Raw genomic sequence first — 22345 nt, 5'->3', positions numbered from 1 at the left:
TAATAAACATAATTTTTTAATTTCATTTTTAACAAGTTTTTTTAAATGTATGTAATGAATAATTCATTAGAATATGATAATGCACATTGTAACAGAATAGAACAATCACCAAATTTTTTTTTTGAAATTAAAAAATAAAAGTAAAAAGTATAAAGTAATCTAACCAAAAAAGATATTTAAAAGAATTTTGGAAAAAACAGAATAAGGATAATGATATTATTTTAGATACACAATCGATGTACTGAAGAATAATCCGGTAAAATGATGATATAAAATTAGATTAGTTTACAAGTAGCTAAAAGAATAAAACTATAATATAAAATAAATGAAGTTTAATGAAACAATAAAGGTTAAATAAATAATAAAGATTTTTATTTTATATCAGTATTGAGAAGAAGTAACAGCTGACACTTGGTAGACAACTTCTTTATGTCTAGAAAATTCTATCTTGCCTTTTATTTTTTCTCGCTGTGAAACGTATTCGGTCATTTTTTTAAAAATTAATTTTTTGTTAGAGATAAGAGCTAAAACTCGGTAAACAACTTCTTTATGTCTAGAAAATTCTATCTTGCCTTTTATTTTTTTCTCGCTGTGAAACGTATTCGGTCATTTTTTTAAAAATTAATTTTTTGTTAGAGATAAGAGCTAAAACTCGGTAAACAACTTCTTTATGTCTAGAAAATTCTATCTTGCCTTTTATTTTTTTCTCGCTGTGAAACGTATTCGGTCATTTTTTTTAAAAATTAATTTTTTGTTAGAGATAAGAGCTAAAACTCGGTAAACAACTTCTTTATGTCTAGAAAATTCTATCTTGCCTTTTATTTTTTTCTCGCTGTGAAACGTATTCGGTCATTTTTTTAAAAATTAATTTTTTGTTAGAGATAAGAGCTAAAACTCGGTAAACAACTTCTTTATGTCTAGAAAATTCTATCTTGCCTTTTATTTTTTTCTCGCTGTGAAACGTATTCGGTCATTTTTTTAAAAATTAATTTTTTGTTAGAGATAAGAGCTAAAACTTTGCAGACAACTCCCCCATGTCTAGCAAATTTAACATTCGTCTCCCATTTTTATATATTTGGTTTAGAATGTTCGAAAATGCGTAATATGGTCATTAATATTAATTAAAAAGAACCTTGAATTAATTCAATCTGATCTCACAAAATATTTTAAATTACAAACTTTGTAGTTTGAATAGATAATTAGTATTAAACTCAAATAACTAGTTTATTTTTGAATAAAAATTATTTGAATTCATTCAATTTTGTGAATTTCCCTTCAAAAATCAAGTTTAAATATCTTATTTGCCATATAATTATAAATACAATGAAACATATTCGAAATTGAAAAGAATGACTTTTTCTGTTCTTTCAATCATTCAATTTGAATTTTGCAATATTGGATTTCTCATTAAATAGCTATTAAAAACAACAAGCAATTTAACTTACATTCAAATTTATTTGTGTTATATTCAATCTTCTCAAAACTTATAATTTTCGGCTATAGCATGAGTATATGCTATATAATATAATAAACCTATAATAGTATCATTCTTTCAATTATTTGAAGAGAAAACCGAAAAAATCTATTTTCGGTCTATAACAAAAAATAATTGTATTTTAAAAAACGATTAAATTATCCTTTCATTATTTTAAACTTGAATTAGTTTTTATGATTGACTAAAGCAATCATATTTATTCATCATTAAATAAACAAAAAAATAATATTTGAGAGTTATTTCAAAAAAACACATTGAATTTATTAATTTGTCTCAATTTCAGTATTATAAATTTTTATAATTTCAATATTTTGAAATACACTTTTTAATATTTCAATATTTATGATATTTCAATGTATTAAGTGGTCTCAAATTGAGCTTCTCAAATATAAGTTTGCCTATTCAAATAATAAAATTAAATAATATTTAAAATAATAAATAAAAGTGATTGAGGTTATAGCAAAACGGCTGTTTTATTCATTAATTCTTAAAAATAAAAAGGGTAAAAACTAAATAAAATGGGTAAAACTCAATAGTGTCTGTGCTATCATTCAATTTGAAGGTGTCTTTTGAAGCCGCAAGACACATTGAATTTTTGAATAGTGTATTATGGTTTGACAGACACCAATGAAAAAAATAAAATGATATTTATTTTAAATATATAAGATCCTTATATAAAATATAAATATTTTATCGTTTTATTTTCTTGTTTTAGAAATGTTTTTTATTGAAAAATCGATAAAACTAACTCGAAAATAAAATTATTGATTTAAAGACACTATGATGACACCAGGCAAATCTTCCAAGACACCTATCGTCGGGAATCTAGCAACCCTATTAAAATTCAAAAATCCCTTAATTCCTGAGGATTTTGGAAAAAAGTTTTTACATGAACATGTGTATATTATATGAAGTATATTGATAAGGTAAAAATCAAATTTTATTGCATATTCATCGAGAAAATAAACTAACGAATCCCTCAAAATTGAGAGGGTAATCCTCCTCCTCTCAAATAAACGTATATACGGGTGCACCTTTAAATCATCTTGTTTCCTATTCCAAAAGAATGTCGTCGTTAGACTAAACAATTATTTTTTATTTAAACTAAAATTATTAATTGAATAGGTCAAAAATAAGAACGCGATTTTTGGGCTAAAATTCAAAAGTTTACAACATTTTGAACGGTTTTTTCCTCTCAATTTGCTTTTCTCGTCTCAATTTGTGTCCCTAGTATACTTAACTTGGCACGATTTGACATACACAGATCGAACATATTTTACAAACTCTATCATAATCCTTTCTAATAATTGTCGAAATAAAAATCGTTTATCAACAATCACATTATTTTTTTATTGTTTTCAAACTTCTTTTCATACCTTTTCTTTATTTAATAAAGTTCAGTTTTTTATTTTTATTAATTTTTCTTTTCAATTTCAAAAGATGTATTCAATTAATTGTGTTATTCGATATATTCAATTGGTTTAAGAATTAGATTAAAGTTTAATAAATTATCATAATAAAATTTTCGGATTGTTTTTTAGAAAATATGTGTATCGTTTTGAATGATTTTATAATGTGTATATACGAAGAATTAGAGGGTGTGAGAAACTATTACAAACGATAGTACTCACACCCTCCAATTCCTAGCCAAAATGGCTAAAAATTGGGTGCAATTTTTTACATTGCACCCATTTTTTAGCCATTTTGGCTGAGAACTACGGTCTGCGAGGCACATAAATAGAATCAGTACCTCGCAGACTATAGTTCTCTATATGGCGTCGAAAATTTTAATAATATATTTTTATATCTTGTATTATAACACAACATATTCACATATATAGCAATAGCAAATCTATATTAACTTAGCCTTAAAACACCAAACTTCTACTTGCATTCTCACTCACAAATGTTAAACACCCTTCTCCAAAAATATAAATTCTTCACAATTTTTTTTAAATTGAGAACATATAAACTGTTATAATTCAATAGTTTCAGATATTAATTAATAATAACAAATTTAAAACATCACATATTAATGATTTTTTTTAAAAAAAATAAAATTTTATTTTCACTTCAAATTTTCATCTCAAATAATTTTAATTAGTGTATACCTTACATCATTATTCTCCATTTTTCAAATATGACAAATAGATGTCAAACACTGTCAAATACTGTCACTTTTTATCAGAAGTGAAGTCATGCTATTTTTCATGCACAACAATTTTTAACCATTTTGGCTGGGGACTATAGCCTGCGAGGTACATAGATAGAATCAGTACCTCGCAGACTATAGTTCTCTATATGGCGTCGAGAAATTTTGGCGAAATGTCGTCGCATTTCACCAAAATTTTCTCGACGCCATAGGAAGAATTGAAGGGTGTGAGTACTATTGCATGAAATAGTATCTCACACCACCAATTCTTAGCTTAAATATATTTCAATTTTGTCAAAAATTTTTTGACTCCTTATCAAAAATTAATTCAATAATTATACATATTTTTTTAAATATCATTTTATAATAAATATAGATTTATTAAATAGCCTTCTATAATATAATTATATTGATTATATATTTGTGATAAATACCTTATTTTCATAAAATCTGACACGTAAAGTTGTCACTATATCATACCGAAATGCATCACTAGCAAAAGTGACATTTGGCGCCAATTTTAAATTAGTGGATTTTGTGTTTATTATTTAAAAAAATATAATTGATAAAATATAATTAACATTAATAGAATAATATGGATAAGATTTGATAAAAAACAATCATAAATTTTTTTTTGGGCGCCATATAGAGAACTATAGTCTGCGAGGTACTGATTCTATCCATGTACCTCGCAGACCATAGTTCTCAGCCAAAATGGCTGAAAATTGCTCACAATTGTTGAAATTGTGAGCAATTTTTAGCCGTTTTGGCTAAGAATTGGAGGGTGTGAGTACTATAGCATGTAATAGTATCTCACACCCTCCAATTCTTCCTATGGCGCCGAAAAATTTTTGGTGAAATGCGACGACATTTCACCAAAAATTTTCGGCGCCATATAGAGAACTATAGTCTGCGAGGTACTGATTCTATCTATGTACCTCGCAGACCATAGTTCTCAGCCAAAATGCCTCTAAAATTTGTATACCTATAAACTCAAACTTCAATATATTCAATTTTATTTTTATAATTAATTTAAATATATCCATATAATTCTAATGTTTTCTTTTAATTTAAAAATAATAATAATAATAATTAAAAATAAAAATAAAAATAAACTTTTCTATAATATTTATAAAGCTGATTTGATATATAACATATTTAGCTTAACAAAATAACTTAGAAAAATTGCCGCACAAAATAAGAGTAAGTGTCACTTTTTGTCACTTTTCTAGTGATGCATTTCGGTACGGAACAATCGAACCTGTGCACAATTCATATCTTTTGAGGTTATCGTCCGGCCAAACACCACATATCGTTTTTATATAAGGTAGTCACCAAATCTAAGTATAGTGGTTTCGTCATCGTGTCATTTCGGTTCACGAAAAAAATCTGAATGAACTGTTGTAAACAGAAATTCATCAAAAGTGACACCTCAGAAAAGCTAAAATATTGAATTTTTGGAACTTTTGATAGAGCACGTTTTTAAATATTAATTAAAGTAAATGTATATTTTGTAAGGATTCTTTTGAATAAAAAAAATAAAATTTTGAATAAGAACACAAAATCTTCTGAAAAATAATATCACATAAACTCATATTATTTTCTAATATATAACTATTTTATGTAAAAATCAAATTCAATGATCTTAAAAGCGAAGGATAAACCTTGTTATAGACCGAAAATAGATTTTTTCGGTTTTCTCTTCAAATAATTGAAAGAATGATACTATTATAGGTTTATTATATTATATAGCATATACTCATGCTATAGCCGAAAATTATAAGTTTTGAGAAGATTGAATATAACACAAATAAATTTGAATGTAAGTTAAATTGCTTGTTGTTTTTAATAGCTATTTAATGAGAAATCCAATATTGCAAAATTCAAATTGAATGATTGAAAGAACAGAAAAAGTCATTCTTTTCAATTTCGAATATGTTTCATTGTATTTATAATTATATGGCAAATAAGATATTTAAACTTGATTTTTGAAGGGAAATTCACAAAATTGAATGAATTCAAATAATTTTTATTCAAAAATAAACTAGTTATTTGAGTTTAATACTAATTATCTATTCAAACTACAAAGTTTGTAATTTAAAATATTTTGTGAGATCAGATTGAATTAATTCAAGGTTCTTTTTAATTAATATTAATGACCATATTACGCATTTTCGAACATTCTAAACCAAATATATAAAAATGGGAGACGAATGTTAAATTTGCTAGACATGGGGAGTTGTCTGCAAAGTTTTAGCTCTTATCTCTAACAAAAAATTAATTTTTAAAAAAATGACCGAATACGTTTCACAGCGAGAAAAAAATAAAAGGCAAGATAGAATTTTCTAGACATAAAGAAGTTGTTTACCGAGTTTTAGCTCTTATCTCTAACAAAAAATTAATTTTTAAAAAAATGACCGAATACGTTTCACAGCGAGAAAAAAATAAAAGGCAAGATAGAATTTTCTAGACATAAAGAAGTTGTTTACCGAGTTTTAGCTCTTATCTCTAACAAAAAATTAATTTTTAAAAAAATGACCGAATACGTTTCACAGCGAGAAAAAAATAAAAGGCAAGATAGAATTTTCTAGACATAAAGAAGTTGTTTACCGAGTTTTAGCTCTTATCTCTAACAAAAAATTAATTTTTAAAAAAATGACCGAATACGTTTCACAGCGAGAAAAAAATAAAAGGCAAGATAGAATTTTCTAGACATAAAGAAGTTGTTTACCGAGTTTTAGCTCTTATCTCTAACAAAAAATTAATTTTTAAAAAAATGACCGAATACGTTTCACAGCGAGAAAAAAATAAAAGGCAAGATAGAATTTTCTAGACATAAAGAAGTTGTTTACCGAGTTTTAGCTCTTATCTCTAACAAAAAATTAATTTTTAAAAAAATGACCGAATACGTTTCACAGCGAGAAAAAAATAAAAGGCAAGATAGAATTTTCTAGACATAAAGAAGTTGTTTACCGAGTTTTAGCTCTTATCTCTAACAAAAAATTAATTTTTAAAAAAATGACCGAATACGTTTCACAGCGAGAAAAAAATAAAAGGCAAGATAGAATTTTCTAGACATAAAGAAGTTGTTTACCGAGTTTTAGCTCTTATCTCTAACAAAAAATTAATTTTTAAAAAAATGACCGAATACGTTTCACAGCGAGAAAAAAATAAAAGGCAAGATAGAATTTTCTAGACATAAAGAAGTTGTTTACCGAGTTTTAGCTCTTATCTCTAACAAAAAATTAATTTTTAAAAAAATGACCGAATACGTTTCACAGCGAGAAAAAAATAAAAGGCAAGATAGAATTTTCTAGACATAAAGAAGTTGTTTACCGAGTTTTAGCTCTTATCTCTAACAAAAAATTAATTTTTAAAAAAATGACCGAATACGTTTCACAGCGAGAAAAAAATAAAAGGCAAGATAGAATTTTCTAGACATAAAGAAGTTGTTTACCGAGTTTTAGCTCTTATCTCTAACAAAAAATTAATTTTTAAAAAAATGACCGAATACGTTTCACAGCGAGAAAAAATAAAAGGCAAGATAGAATTTTCTAGACATAAAGAAGTTGTCTACCAAGTGTCAGCTGTTACTTCTTCTCAATACTGATATAAAATAAAAATCTTTATTATTTATTTAACCTTTATTGTTTCATTAAACTTCATTTATTTTATATTATAGTTTTATTCTTTTAGCTACTTGTAAACTAATCTAATTTTATATCATCATTTTACCGGATTATTCTTCAGTACATCGATTGTGTATCTAAAATAATATCATTATCCTTATTCTGTTTTTTCCAAAATTCTTTTAAATATCTTTTTTGGTTAGATTACTTTATACTTTTTACTTTTTTTTTTAATTTCAAAAAAAAAATTTGGTGATTGTTCTATTCTGTTACAATGTGCATTATCATATTCTAATGAATTATTCATTACATACATTTAAAAAAACTTGTTAAAAATGAAATTAAAAATTATGTTTATTATTACGCTGTGAATGTGTCAACAGCGGTCATGCCTGTATCTGTATCCATATTTGCCACAACCTTTCTGTATCTGCATTTGTGTATTTCGGTTTCAGCTGATACATTTGATTTGGCGTGTAATTTGTTCCAGTTAATGGATTAATTGGGAGATCTTCATGCGGTGTGTTATTATTGTACTCCCAAATAAAGGCAGGAATAGCCTGAATGCTTTGGCAGCGCTCCAATGTCGGCCAGAATCTCTCAATCTTCCCATTTTGGTAGGGAGAATGAGAGTCTGTATGGCCGGGCCCCCCCAAATTCAAGTAGATCTTGAAAGGCGCCCCTATTTTCTGAACCGTTGTCGGTCCAGAAACAATAAGGGGCGCCAAATTCAATGAAGGCGGAAGCCGCAACGTTCGCTGTCGTCGCTGCCAGCATATCTGGTATTTGTATACACGCTAGGACTTTGCGGCTAAAATCGTCGATTATGCCATAAATATACTGGCCACGAACACCCCTAAAATAATGAACATCTGCGTGCCAGATAAGATTGGGTGAAAGCGCCCAATATCTTACTGCTGTTTCTGGCCCGGCATGCTCTAATCGCGTCTTGGTGAAATGATTTTCTTTGAAGTATCTGCGTACTTCTCTATAAGATAAATCAATTTGTTGTATCATAAGACGAAATGGTGGAAGTGAACTCAAAATAAGAGTAATTAGGTTATTTTGCCGACCAAATATATTTACAAGGCAAAATATCATATTACATGTCAACCTATTATCAGTATGTTTTGATAAAAAAATTTATCAAATATCATATTAAAATTAACATCTATATCTATATCAATATCTACACTATAAATTTTTTTATTCAATATCATAGATTTCAAAAATTTATTTCAATTTTAAATTAATTTATGGTTTTCATCAAAATTGTTTTTTATTAAAAAGCATGTTTCACAATTTTTACGGTTTCTTTCAAAAGTTATAAAAAGAGAGTCAATAAGAAATTTCAACGCTTCAAGAAGGAATCAAAGAAATTGACGAAGTTCCAGAATTTTATTCAACAATTCTTAATCAATTAACAAAAACTATACCGAAACTTATCTTACCATCCAAATCAAATCACATTACATACGGAATAAACATTTAATCTTTTACCATTAAAATTATATTTATACGTTATTTAATTTTTTTACGTCTAAGTTGAATAGGATAATAGCCGAAGATATAAAGTAACTATAGTTTACAAGCTAAGGAACAAATCAGCATTGAAACTAAAAAATGCTGAAATATTATAATAAATTGAAGAAATACTGTGATAGAATACCTAGTTATACTAGATACTATTATAATATGAATTCATTTGTATTGAATATCGATAATAAAAAATCGATGAAATATTAAAATGAGAATAAATTAATAATGAGATTATAAATTAGAATTATTTCTCTTTTATTTAAAATAAAAACTTAGTTCTATTTAAATTCGATAAAGAAGTACGAAAAAGTTGTATTATACGTATGATGTTGCCCGATGTTTGGTAACACTATTGTAGAATATAAGCATATATGATAGAAAAGCAATATGCTTAATATCGAGTAATTCTAATTTTTTACGAAATTATTCAAATACGTTATTTTTTAGTTTCAATGCTGATTTGTTCCTTAGCTTGTAAACTATAGTTACTTTATATCTTCGGCTATTATCCTATTCAACTTAGACGTAAAAAAATTAAATAACGTATAAATATAATTTTAATGGTAAAAGATTAAATGTTTATTCCGTATGTAATGTGATTTGATTTGGATGGTAAGATAAGTTTCGGTATAGTTTTTGTTAATTGATTAAGAATTGTTGAATAAAATTCTGGAACTTCGTCAATTTCTTTGATTCCTTCTTGAAGCGTTGAAATTTCTTATTGACTCTCTTTTTATAACTTTTGAAAGAAACCGTAAAAATTGTGAAACATGCTTTTTAATAAAAAACAATTTTGATGAAAACCATAAATTAATTTAAAATTGAAATAAATTTTTGAAATCTATGATATTGAATAAAAAAATTTATAGTGTAGATATTGATATAGATATAGATGTTAATTTTAATATGATATTTGATAAATTTTTTTTATCAAAACATACTGATAATAGGTTGACATGTAATATGATATTTTGCCTTGTAAATATATTTGGTCGGCAAAATAACCTAATTACTCTTATTTTGAGTTCACTTCCACCATTTCGTCTTATGATACAACAAATTGATTTATCTTATAGAGAAGTACGCAGATACTTCAAAGAAAATCATTTCACCAAGACGCGATTAGAGCATGCCGGGCCAGAAACAGCAGTAAGATATTGGGCGCTTTCACCCAATCTTATCTGGCACGCAGATGTTCATTATTTTAGGGGTGTTCGTGGCCAGTATATTTATGGCATAATCGACGATTTTAGCCGCAAAGTCCTAGCGTGTATACAAATACCAGATATGCTGGCAGCGACGACAGCGAACGTTGCGGCTTCCGCCTTCATTGAATTTGGCGCCCCTTATTGTTTCTGGACCGACAACGGTTCAGAAAATAGGGGCGCCTTTCAAGATCTACTTGATCTTTGGGGCGTCCAATGGCGGCATACAGACTCTCATTCTCCCTACCAAAATGGGAAGATTGAGAGATTCTGGCCGACATTGGAGCGCTGCCAAAGCATTCAGGCTATTCCTGCCTTTATTTGGGAGTACAATAATAACACACCGCATGAAGATCTCCCAATTAATCCATTAACTGGAACAAATTACACGCCAAATCAAATGTATCAGCTGAAACCGAAATACACAAATGCAGATACAGAAAGGTTGTGGCAAATATGGGATACAGATACAGGCATGACCGCTGTTGACACATTCACAGCGTAATAATAAACATAATTTTTTAATTTCATTTTTAACAAGTTTTTTTAAATGTATGTAATGAATAATTCATTAGAATATGATAATGCACATTGTAACAGAATAGAACAATCACCAAATTTTTTTTTTGAAATTAAAAAATAAAAGTAAAAAGTATAAAGTAATCTAACCAAAAAAGATATTTAAAAGAATTTTGGAAAAAACAGAATAAGGATAATGATATTATTTTAGATACACAATCGATGTACTGAAGAATAATCCGGTAAAATGATGATATAAAATTAGATTAGTTTACAAGTAGCTAAAAGAATAAAACTATAATATAAAATAAATGAAGTTTAATGAAACAATAAAGGTTAAATAAATAATAAAGATTTTTATTTTATATCAGTATTGAGAAGAAGTAACAGCTGACACTTGGTAGACAACTTCTTTATGTCTAGAAAATTCTATCTTGCCTTTTATTTTTTTCTCGCTGTGAAACGTATTCGGTCATTTTTTTAAAAATTAATTTTTTGTTAGAGATAAGAGCTAAAACTCGGTAAACAACTTCTTTATGTCTAGAAAATTCTATCTTGCCTTTTATTTTTTTCTCGCTGTGAAACGTATTCGGTCATTTTTTTAAAAATTAATTTTTTGTTAGAGATAAGAGCTAAAACTCGGTAAACAACTTCTTTATGTCTAGAAAATTCTATCTTGCCTTTTATTTTTTTCTCGCTGTGAAACGTATTCGGTCATTTTTTTAAAAATTAATTTTTTGTTAGAGATAAGAGCTAAAACTCGGTAAACAACTTCTTTATGTCTAGAAAATTCTATCTTGCCTTTTATTTTTTTCTCGCTGTGAAACGTATTCGGTCATTTTTTTAAAAATTAATTTTTTGTTAGAGATAAGAGCTAAAACTCGGTAAACAACTTCTTTATGTCTAGAAAATTCTATCTTGCCTTTTATTTTTTTCTCGCTGTGAAACGTATTCGGTCATTTTTTTAAAAATTAATTTTTTGTTAGAGATAAGAGCTAAAACTTTGCAGACAACTCCCCCATGTCTAGCAAATTTAACATTCGTCTCCCATTTTTATATATTTGGTTTAGAATGTTCGAAAATGCGTAATATGGTCATTAATATTAATTAAAAAGAACCTTGAATTAATTCAATCTGATCTCACAAAATATTTTAAATTACAAACTTTGTAGTTTGAATAGATAATTAGTATTAAACTCAAATAACTAGTTTATTTTTGAATAAAAATTATTTGAATTCATTCAATTTTGTGAATTTCCCTTCAAAAATCAAGTTTAAATATCTTATTTGCCATATAATTATAAATACAATGAAACATATTCGAAATTGAAAAGAATGACTTTTTCTGTTCTTTCAATCATTCAATTTGAATTTTGCAATATTGGATTTCTCATTAAATAGCTATTAAAAACAACAAGCAATTTAACTTACATTCAAATTTATTTGTGTTATATTCAATCTTCTCAAAACTTATAATTTTCGGCTATAGCATGAGTATATGCTATATAATATAATAAACCTATAATAGTATCATTCTTTCAATTATTTGAAGAGAAAACCGAAAAAATCTATTTTCGGTCTATAACAAAAAATAATTGTATTTTAAAAAACGATTAAATTATCCTTTCATTATTTTAAACTTGAATTAGTTTTTATGATTGACTAAAGCAATCATATTTATTCATCATTAAATAAACAAAAAAATAATATTTGAGAGTTATTTCAAAAAAACACATTGAATTTATTAATTTGTCTCAATTTCAGTATTATAAATTTTTATAATTTCAATATTTTGAAATACACTTTTTAATATTTCAATATTTATGATATTTCAATGTATTAAGTGGTCTCAAATTGAGCTTCTCAAATATAAGTTTGCCTATTCAAATAATAAAATTAAATAATATTTAAAATAATAAATAAAAGTGATTGAGGTTATAGCAAAACGGCTGTTTTATTCATTAATTCTTAAAAATAAAAAGGGTAAAAACTAAATAAAATGGGTAAAACTCAATAGTGTCTGTGCTATCATTCAATTTGAAGGTGTCTTTTGAAGCCGCAAGACACATTGAATTTTTGAATAGTGTATTATGGTTTGACAGACACCAATGAAAAAAATAAAATGATATTTATTTTAAATATATAAGATCCTTATATAAAATATAAATATTTTATCGTTTTATTTTCTTGTTTTAGAAATGTTTTTTATTGAAAAATCGATAAAACTAACTCGAAAATAAAATTATTGATTTAAAGACACTATGATGACACCAGGCAAATCTTCCAAGACACCTATCGTCGGGAATCTAGCAACCCTATTAAAATTCAAAAATCCCTTAATTCCTGAGGATTTTGGAAAAAAGTTTTTACATGAACATGTGTATATTATATGAAGTATATTGATAAGGTAAAAATCAAATTTTATTGCATATTCATCGAGAAAATAAACTAACGAATCCCTCAAAATTGAGAGGGTAATCCTCCTCCTCTCAAATAAACGTATATACGGGTGCACCTTTAAATCATCTTGTTTCCTATTCCAAAAGAATGTCGTCGTTAGACTAAACAATTATTTTTTATTTAAACTAAAATTATTAATTGAATAGGTCAAAAATAAGAACGCGATTTTTGGGCTAAAATTCAAAAGTTTACAACATTTTGAACGGTTTTTTCCTCTCAATTTGCTTTTCTCGTCTCAATTTGTGTCCCTAGTATACTTAACTTGGCACGATTTGACATACACAGATCGAACATATTTTACAAACTCTATCATAATCCTTTCTAATAATTGTCGAAATAAAAATCGTTTATCAACAATCACATTATTTTTTTATTGTTTTCAAACTTCTTTTCATACCTTTTCTTTATTTAATAAAGTTCAGTTTTTTATTTTTATTAATTTTTCTTTTCAATTTCAAAAGATGTATTCAATTAATTGTGTTATTCGATATATTCAATTGGTTTAAGAATTAGATTAAAGTTTAATAAATTATCATAATAAAATTTTCGGATTGTTTTTTAGAAAATATGTGTATCGTTTTGAATGATTTTATAATGTGTATATACGAAGAATTAGAGGGTGTGAGAAACTATTACAAACGATAGTACTCACACCCTCCAATTCCTAGCCAAAATGGCTAAAAATTGGGTGCAATTTTTTACATTGCACCCATTTTTTAGCCATTTTGGCTGAGAACTACGGTCTGCGAGGCACATAAATAGAATCAGTACCTCGCAGACTATAGTTCTCTATATGGCGTCGAAAATTTTAATAATATATTTTTATATCTTGTATTATAACACATATTCACATATATAGCAATAGCAAATCTATATTAACTTAGCCTTAAAACACCAAACTTCTACTTGCATTCTCACTCACAAATGTTAAACACCCTTCTCCAAAAATATAAATTCTTCACAATTTTTTTTAAATTGAGAACATATAAACTGTTATAATTCAATAGTTTCAGATATTAATTAATAATAACAAATTTAAAACATCACATATTAATGATTTTTTTTAAAAAAAATAAAATTTTATTTTCACTTCAAATTTTCATCTCAAATAATTTTAATTAGTGTATACCTTACATCATTATTCTCCATTTTTCAAATATGACAAATAGATGTCAAACACTGTCAAATACTGTCACTTTTTATCAGAAGTGAAGTCATGCTATTTTTCATGCACAACAATTTTTAACCATTTTGGCTGGGGACTATAGCCTGCGAGGTACATAGATAGAATCAGTACCTCGCAGACTATAGTTCTCTATATGGCGTCGAGAAATTTTGGCGAAATGTCGTCGCATTTCACCAAAATTTTCTCGACGCCATAGGAAGAATTGAAGGGTGTGAGTACTATTGCATGAAATAGTATCTCACACCACCAATTCTTAGCTTAAATATATTTCAATTTTGTCAAAAATTTTTTGACTCCTTATCAAAAATTAATTCAATAATTATACATATTTTTTTAAATATCATTTTATAATAAATATAGATTTATTAAATAGCCTTCTATAATATAATTATATTGATTATATATTTGTGATAAATACCTTATTTTCATAAAATCTGACACGTAAAGTTGTCACTATATCATACCGAAATGCATCACTAGCAAAAGTGACATTTGGCGCCAATTTTAAATTAGTGGATTTTGTGTTTATTATTTAAAAAAATATAATTGATAAAATATAATTAACATTAATAGAATAATATGGATAAGATTTGATAAAAAACAATCATAAATTTTTTTTTGGGCGCCATATAGAGAACTATAGTCTGCGAGGTACTGATTCTATCCATGTACCTCGCAGACCATAGTTCTCAGCCAAAATGGCTGAAAATTGCTCACAATTGTTGAAATTGTGAGCAATTTTTAGCCGTTTTGGCTAAGAATTGGAGGGTGTGAGTACTATAGCATGTAATAGTATCTCACACCCTCCAATTCTTCCTATGGCGCCGAAAAATTTTTGGTGAAATGCGACGACATTTCACCAAAAATTTTCGGCGCCATATAGAGAACTATAGTCTGCGAGGTACTGATTCTATCTATGTACCTCGCAGACCATAGTTCTCAGCCAAAATGCCTCTAAAATTTGTATACCTATAAACTCAAACTTCAATATATTCAATTTTATTTTTATAATTAATTTAAATATATCCATATAATTCTAATGTTTTCTTTTAATTTAAAAAATAATAATAATAATAATTAAAAATAAAAATAAAAATAAACTTTTCTATAATATTTATAAAGCTGATTTGATATATAACATATTTAGCTTAACAAAATAACTTAGAAAAATTGCCGCACAAAATAAGAGTAAGTGTCACTTTTTGTCACTTTTCTAGTGATGCATTTCGGTACGGAACAATCGAACCTGTGCACAATTCATATCTTTTGAGGTTATCGTCCGGCCAAACACCACATATCGTTTTTATATAAGGTAGTCACCAAATCTAAGTATAGTGGTTTCGTCATCGTGTCATTTCGGTTCACGAAAAAAATCTGAATGAACTGTTGTAAACAGAAATTCATCAAAAGTGACACCTCAGAAAAGCTAAAATATTGAATTTTTGGAACTTTTGATAGAGCACGTTTTTAAATATTAATTAAAGTAAATGTATATTTTGTAAGGATTCTTTTGAATAAAAAAAATAAAATTTTGAATAAGAACACAAAATCTTCTGAAAATAATATCACATAAACTCATATTATTTTCTAATATATAACTATTTTATGTAAAAATCAAATTCAATGATCTTAAAAGCGAAGGATAAACCTTGTTATAGACCGAAAATAGATTTTTTCGGTTTTCTCTTCAAATAATTGAAAGAATGATACTATTATAGGTTTATTATATTATATAGCATATACTCATGCTATAGCCGAAAATTATAAGTTTTGAGAAGATTGAATATAACACAAATAAATTTGAATGTAAGTTAAATTGCTTGTTGTTTTTAATAGCTATTTAATGAGAAATCCAATATTGCAAAATTCAAATTGAATGATTGAAAGAACAGAAAAAGTCATTCTTTTCAATTTCGAATATGTTTCATTGTATTTATAATTATATGGCAAATAAGATATTTAAACTTGATTTTTGAAGGGAAATTCACAAAATTGAATGAATTCAAATAATTTTTATTCAAAAATAAACTAGTTATTTGAGTTTAATACTAATTATCTATTCAAACTACAAAGTTTGTAATTTAAAATATTTTGTGAGATCAGATTGAATTAATTCAAGGTTCTTTTTAATTAATATTAATGACCATATTACGCATTTTCGAACATTCTAAACCAAATATATAAAAATGGGAGACGAATGTTAAATTTGCTAGACATGGGGGAGTTGTCTGCAAAGTTTTAGCTCTTATCTCTAACAAAAATTAATTTTTAAAAAAATGACCGAATACGTTTCACAGCGAGAAAAAAATAAAAGGCAAGATAGAATTTTCTAGACATAAAGAAGTTGTTTACCGAGTTTTAGCTCTTATCTCTAACAAAAAATTAATTTTTAAAAAAATGACCGAATACGTTTCACAGCGAGAAAAAAATAAAAGGCAAGATAGAATTTTCTAGACATAAAGAAGTTGTTTACCGAGTTTTAGCTCTTATCTCTAACAAAAAATTAATTTTTAAAAAAATGACCGAATACGTTTCACAGCGAGAAAAAAATAAAAGGCAAGATAGAATTTTCTAGACATAAAGAAGTTGTTTACCGAGTTTTAGCTCTTATCTCTAACAAAAAATTAATTTTTAAAAAAATACCGAATACGTTTCACAGCGAGAAAAAAATAAAAGGCAAGATAGAATTTTCTAGACATAAAGAAGTTGTTTACCGAGTTTTAGCTCTTATCTCTAACAAAAAATTAATTTTTAAAAAAATGACCGAATACGTTTCACAGCGAGAAAAAAATAAAAGGCAAGATAGAATTTTCTAGACATAAAGAAGTTGTTTACCGAGTTTTAGCTCTTATCTCTAACAAAAAATTAATTTTTAAAAAAATGACCGAATACGTTTCACAGCGAGAAAAAAATAAAAGGCAAGATAGAATTTTCTAGACATAAAGAAGTTGTTTACCGAGTTTTAGCTCTTATCTCTAACAAAAAATTAATTTTTAAAAAAATGACCGAATACGTTTCACAGCGAGAAAAAAATAAAAGGCAAGATAGAATTTTCTAGACATAAAGAAGTTGTTTACCGAGTTTTAGCTCTTATCTCTAACAAAAAATTAATTTTTAAAAAAATGACCGAATACGTTTCACAGCGAGAAAAAAATAAAAGGCAAGATAGAATTTTCTAGACATAAAGAAGTTGTTTACCGAGTTTTAGCTCTTATCTCTAACAAAAAATTAATTTTTAAAAAAATGACCGAATACGTTTCACAGCGAGAAAAAAATAAAAGGCAAGATAGAATTTTCTAGACATAAAGAAGTTGTTTACCGAGTTTTAGCTCTTATCTCTAACAAAAAATTAATTTTTAAAAAAATGACCGAATACGTTTCACAGCGAGAAAAAAATAAAAGGCAAGATAGAATTTTCTAGACATAAAGAAGTTGTCTACCAAGTGTCAGCTGTTACTTCTTCTCAATACTGATATAAAATAAAAATCTTTATTATTTATTTAACCTTTATTGTTTCATTAAACTTCATTTATTTTATATTATAGTTTTATTCTTTTAGCTACTTGTAAACTAATCTAATTTTATATCATCATTTTACCGGATTATTCTTCAGTACATCGATTGTGTATCTAAAATAATATCATTATCCTTATTCTGTTTTTTCCAAAATTCTTTTAAATATCTTTTTTGGTTAGATTACTTTATACTTTTTACTTTTATTTTTTAATTTCAAAAAAAAAATTTGGTGATTGTTCTATTCTGTTACAATGTGCATTATCATATTCTAATGAATTATTCATTACATACATTTAAAAAAACTTGTTAAAAATGAAATTAAAAAATTATGTTTATTATTACGCTGTGAATGTGTCAACAGCGGTCATGCCTGTATCTGTATCCCATATTTGCCACAACCTTTCTGTATCTGCATTTGTGTATTTCGGTTTCAGCTGATACATTTGATTTGGCGTGTAATTTGTTCCAGTTAATGGATTAATTGGGAGATCTTCATGCGGTGTGTTATTATTGTACTCCCAAATAAAGGCAGGAATAGCCTGAATGCTTTGGCAGCGCTCCAATGTCGGCCAGAATCTCTCAATCTTCCCATTTTGGTAGGGAGAATGAGAGTCTGTATGCCGCCATTGGACGCCCCAAAGATCAAGTAGATCTTGAAAGGCGCCCCTATTTTCTGAACCGTTGTCGGTCCAGAATAAGGGGCGCCAAATTCAATGAAGGCGGAAGCCGCAACGTTCGCTGTCGTCGCTGCCAGCATATCTGGTATTTGTATACACGCTAGGACTTTGCGGCTAAAATCGTCGATTATGCCATAAATATACTGGCCACGAACACCCCTAAAATAATGAACATCTGCGTGCCAGATAAGATTGGGTGAAAGCGCCCAATATCTTACTGCTGTTTCTGGCCCGGCATGCTCTAATCGCGTCTTGGTGAAATGATTTTCTTTGAAGTATCTGCGTACTTCTCTATAAGATAAATCAATTTGTTGTATCATAAGACGAAATGGTGGAAGTGAACTCAAAATAAGAGTAATTAGGTTATTTTGCCGACCAAATATATTTACAAGGCAAAATATCATATTACATGTCAACCTATTATCAGTATGTTTTGATAAAAAAAATTTATCAAATATCATATTAAAATTAACATCTATATCTATATCAATATCTACACTATAAATTTTTTTATTCAATATCATAGATTTCAAAAATTTATTTCAATTTTAAATTAATTTATGGTTTTCATCAAAATTGTTTTTTATTAAAAAGCATGTTTCACAATTTTTACGGTTTCTTTCAAAAGTTATAAAAAGAGAGTCAATAAGAAATTTCAACGCTTCAAGAAGGAATCAAAGAAAAAAAAAAAAAAAAAAAAAAAAAAAAGGTAGTGGGGCTTCCAGGGGCTGCGCCCCTTCTAGCCCCGAAGATGTTTTGTATAAATGAAGTCTTAGAGGACAAACATGACTATGAGTTTTGATATGACAAGATAGAATATGAGAGAGGTCCTATAAACCGGAGAAAGTGTTATATAAACATCTGTCATATTACTCAGAATATTATACAGAATTCAATAAAAATATATTTTAGGTGAAGAGGTGAGATTTCACCTGTTTTTTCACCTCATTTTTCACCTCTTGAATTTTCATGAATTTCATCGTAAAGACTTTGTCAAGATTTCATCGTAAAGACTTTGTCAAGATTTCATCGTAAAGACTTTGTCAAGATTTCATCGTAAAGACTTTGTCAAAACTTCATCGTAAAGACTTTGTCAAAACTTCATCGTAAAGACTTTGTCAAGATTTCTTCGTAAAGACTTTGTCAAGATTTCTTCGTAAAGACTTTGTCAAGACTTCTTCGTAAATGTTTTGTCAAGACTTCTTCGTAAATGTTTTGTCAAGACTTCTTCTTCGTAAATGTTTTGTCAAGACTTCTTCTTCGTAAATGTTTTGTCAAGACTTCTTCGTAAAATCAGACAAAAATATATTTTAGGTGAAGAGGTGAGATTTCACCTGTTTTTTCACCTAATTTTTCACCCTCTTGAATTTTCATGAATTTTACACCAAAAATATATTTTAGGTGAAGAGGTGAGATTTCACCTGTTTTTTCACCTAATTTTTCACCCTCTTGAATTTTCATGAATTTTACACCAAAAATATATTTTAGGTGAAGAGGTGAGATTTCACCTGTTTTTTCACCTAATTTTTCACCCTCTTGAATTTTCATGAATTTTACACCAAAAATATACTACTAGGGTCATTTACGAAGAAATCTCAACAAAGTCTTTACGATGAAATCTTGACAAAACATAGACAAGAAAGTTCATGAGAAATTAGATGAAGAAGTCTTAACAAAGTCTTTACGAAGAAATTCATGAAAATTCAAGAGGTGAGAAATGAGGTGAAAAAAGAGGTGAAATCTCACCTCTTCACCTAAAATATATTTTTGGTCATTTACACTCATTTACGAAGAAATCTCAACAAAGTCTTTACGAAGAAGTCACAATAAACATCTGTCAAAAACCTTAACCGAGTAGTTTTCATGTTTTGTCACTTTTCTGTCACTTTTCAGGGAAAAAACATTTTTATTGTATATAAAATGAATTTTACAAAACCACCGTTACCCTTCTTTGGAAATAAGAGTAGATGTAAAGATATTCTATTGAGAGAACTTAAGAAACTACCGAATGGTCTAACATTTGTAGATTTGTTCGGTGGAAGTTTCTATATATCTCATTTGTGCCATACTGTATTTCCTGACTCAAAGATTATATGCAATGACTTCGACAACTATATGAACCGTCTCAAACATATACCAGACACAAACAAAATATTGAGTGAGTTGAAAGAAAAGATACCTATAGGCAAGATGGAACGTATACCATTAGATAAGAAAAATATTGTAAGAGAGGTTTTGAAAAAAGCAGAGTATATTGACTGGGATAGTATATCTTCTAGACTATTATATAGTGGTTCTATAAGAGTTCATGACATTGAAACACTTATGTCAAACGTTTTTATATCTTAACTATACAAAGGTTTTCAAAGAGGACATAGAAAAATATACTGAGGGTATAGAGTTTGTGAGATGTCGTTGGACAGAGTTGTATGAAAAATATAAAAACAAGGAAAATGTTTTCTTTATAGTAGACCCGCCGTTCTTTAACACATACGATTTTCAATACCAAGCAGACTGGACTTTGAGAGACTCTTTAGAAACTTTAGACGTTTTACATAACCATCCATGCTTTTACTTTACATCCGATAAAAGTGGTTTGGAAACCGTTATGAGATGGTTAGAGGACATACATGACTATGAGTTTATATATGACAAGATAGAATATGAGAGAGGTCCTATAAACTGGAGAAAGTGTCATAACAAAGAAATTTTATTGGTAAGTAAATGTGGTTTGAAATAGGACTACTTGTTTTAGGTTTTTTCCATTGTGTCATTTACTTATTTGACGTGGCAGAAAGATATAGAGAATATGAAGATGAACCAATACCAGCAAATGTTCAGCATATGTACTCGTAAGAGATATTTTTATCTAATATTAAATGGACGCACAGAACTTAGCGAATGCACAGCAACCTGGACAACCAAACCCAGAGAATATTCCAAATGAAGTTAGAATACAAACTGCAATGGCAAACTATGGTCAAGTGCCAACAGATGTACAAATGCAAACTGCCATGTCAAATGACGCTGCGTTATGTTTGCCACCATGGTATGCAAATATGAGATGGAAAGAGTTTTATACAAACCCTGAAGTGGGATATAAACAACTCTATGCAGATGACGCGAACACAGGAGTTGACCCAGAATATGTTTTCTACCAGAGGAGAAACAGAATGTATGAGCTCCAGTTAAAAAATGCAATGGAACTCAACAGGAAACGTAAGAGACTAGGCGGACATTAGATTTTTACATATAGTAAAATGGGTTTCTTTGGAAGAATAGGAAACTTCTTTCGAAATGTTGGAAGAGGTATATGGAATGGAATAAAATCTGTCGGAAAAGGAATTTGGAACGGAGTCAAAAATATTGGTAAAAGAGTAGGTCAGTTTGTTGGTATTATACCTAAAGACCCTGAACCAGAAGAACAAGCTCCTGTTATACAACAGCCTGAACCTGCACCACAGTCTAGTTGGCAACCAAATCCAACACCTCAACCGTATTAAAAAATTATATTTTTATCGTTCGATAGTAGTTGTATATGAAACTAAGTTCTAAGTAAAACGCATGGTATAATGGAATTATTCTTTTTCTTCCATCTGTAGTAACCATACTTGAAAGTCTGAAATACTTCCACTTGGTGGTTCGTATAACTTTGTAGGTTTTTCGTAAAAGTCATTTTGCCAAGCATAAGAAAGAGTTTTGGGCGCCAGAAAATGAAGCATGAACAATAATAGCAGCTGGGTCGAAAACATCTTTAAATAAATATGGTTCATCTCTTGCATATCGACTGTAAATATTTGCTAAAGGAAGTTCGACTTTCTGATTTAACATTCTTTGCAAATAATACCATGACATTGCAGTGAATTCTGTATATATTTGTTCGTCTTTCTTTGGATTGTCTTCGTAGATTTGAAATGACACTTGTGAATTTTGTTTGTCATATACAATTCTCACATAAAGTGTGCTC

At 27.9% G+C, this 22345-nt stretch overlaps 3 protein-coding genes across 3 annotated transcripts, besides 14 other annotated features; all 3 read left to right on the top strand.

Annotated features, from left to right (window-relative positions):
• Positions 1–263: 263 nt before the first annotated feature.
• Positions 264–292: a mobile genetic element.
• Positions 293–761: 469 nt separating this feature from the next.
• Positions 762–1599: a mobile genetic element.
• Positions 1600–5046: 3447 nt separating this feature from the next.
• Positions 5047–5084: a mobile genetic element.
• A 230-nt stretch (positions 5085–5314) lies between these two features.
• Positions 5315–6154: a mobile genetic element.
• A 1482-nt stretch (positions 6155–7636) lies between these two features.
• Positions 7637–8539: a mobile genetic element.
• Positions 8540–8889: 350 nt separating this feature from the next.
• Positions 8890–8939: a mobile genetic element.
• Positions 8940–9286: 347 nt separating this feature from the next.
• Positions 9287–9315: a mobile genetic element.
• Positions 9316–9658: 343 nt separating this feature from the next.
• Positions 9659–10525: a mobile genetic element.
• On the top strand, positions 10103–10525 carry TVAGG3_1071920 (gag-polypeptide of LTR copia-type retrotransposon (UBN2 2) family; the record flags this gene model as incomplete). Its single annotated transcript, XM_051256409.1, has 1 exon — positions 10103–10525. One exon carries the CDS (start codon positions 10103–10105, stop codon positions 10523–10525), a length of 423 nt encoding a protein of 140 aa, XP_051076376.1.
• A 263-nt stretch (positions 10526–10788) lies between these two features.
• Positions 10789–10817: a mobile genetic element.
• A 469-nt stretch (positions 10818–11286) lies between these two features.
• Positions 11287–12124: a mobile genetic element.
• Positions 12125–15569: 3445 nt separating this feature from the next.
• Positions 15570–15607: a mobile genetic element.
• Positions 15608–15836: 229 nt separating this feature from the next.
• Positions 15837–16676: a mobile genetic element.
• A 1363-nt stretch (positions 16677–18039) lies between these two features.
• Positions 18040–18945: a mobile genetic element.
• Positions 18946–19058: 113 nt separating this feature from the next.
• Positions 19059–22345: part of a mobile genetic element that runs on past the window's edge.
• On the top strand, positions 21258–21620 carry TVAGG3_1071850 (uncharacterized protein; the record flags this gene model as incomplete). Its single annotated transcript, XM_051256408.1, has 1 exon — positions 21258–21620. The coding sequence occupies one exon, from the start codon at positions 21258–21260 to the stop codon at positions 21618–21620; it is 363 nt and encodes a 120-aa protein (XP_051076375.1).
• Positions 21639–21881, top strand: TVAGG3_1071840 (serine threonine-protein phosphatase family; the record flags this gene model as incomplete). Its single annotated transcript, XM_051256407.1, has 1 exon — positions 21639–21881. One exon carries the CDS (start codon positions 21639–21641, stop codon positions 21879–21881), a length of 243 nt encoding a protein of 80 aa, XP_051076374.1.

The sequence above is a fragment of the Trichomonas vaginalis genome (genome assembly GCF_026262505.1).
Source record: "Trichomonas vaginalis G3 chromosome Unknown ctg_88, whole genome shotgun sequence".
Taxonomy (NCBI): domain Eukaryota; phylum Parabasalia; order Trichomonadida; family Trichomonadidae; genus Trichomonas; species Trichomonas vaginalis.
This window is presented reverse-complemented; position numbering and strand designations above follow the sequence as displayed.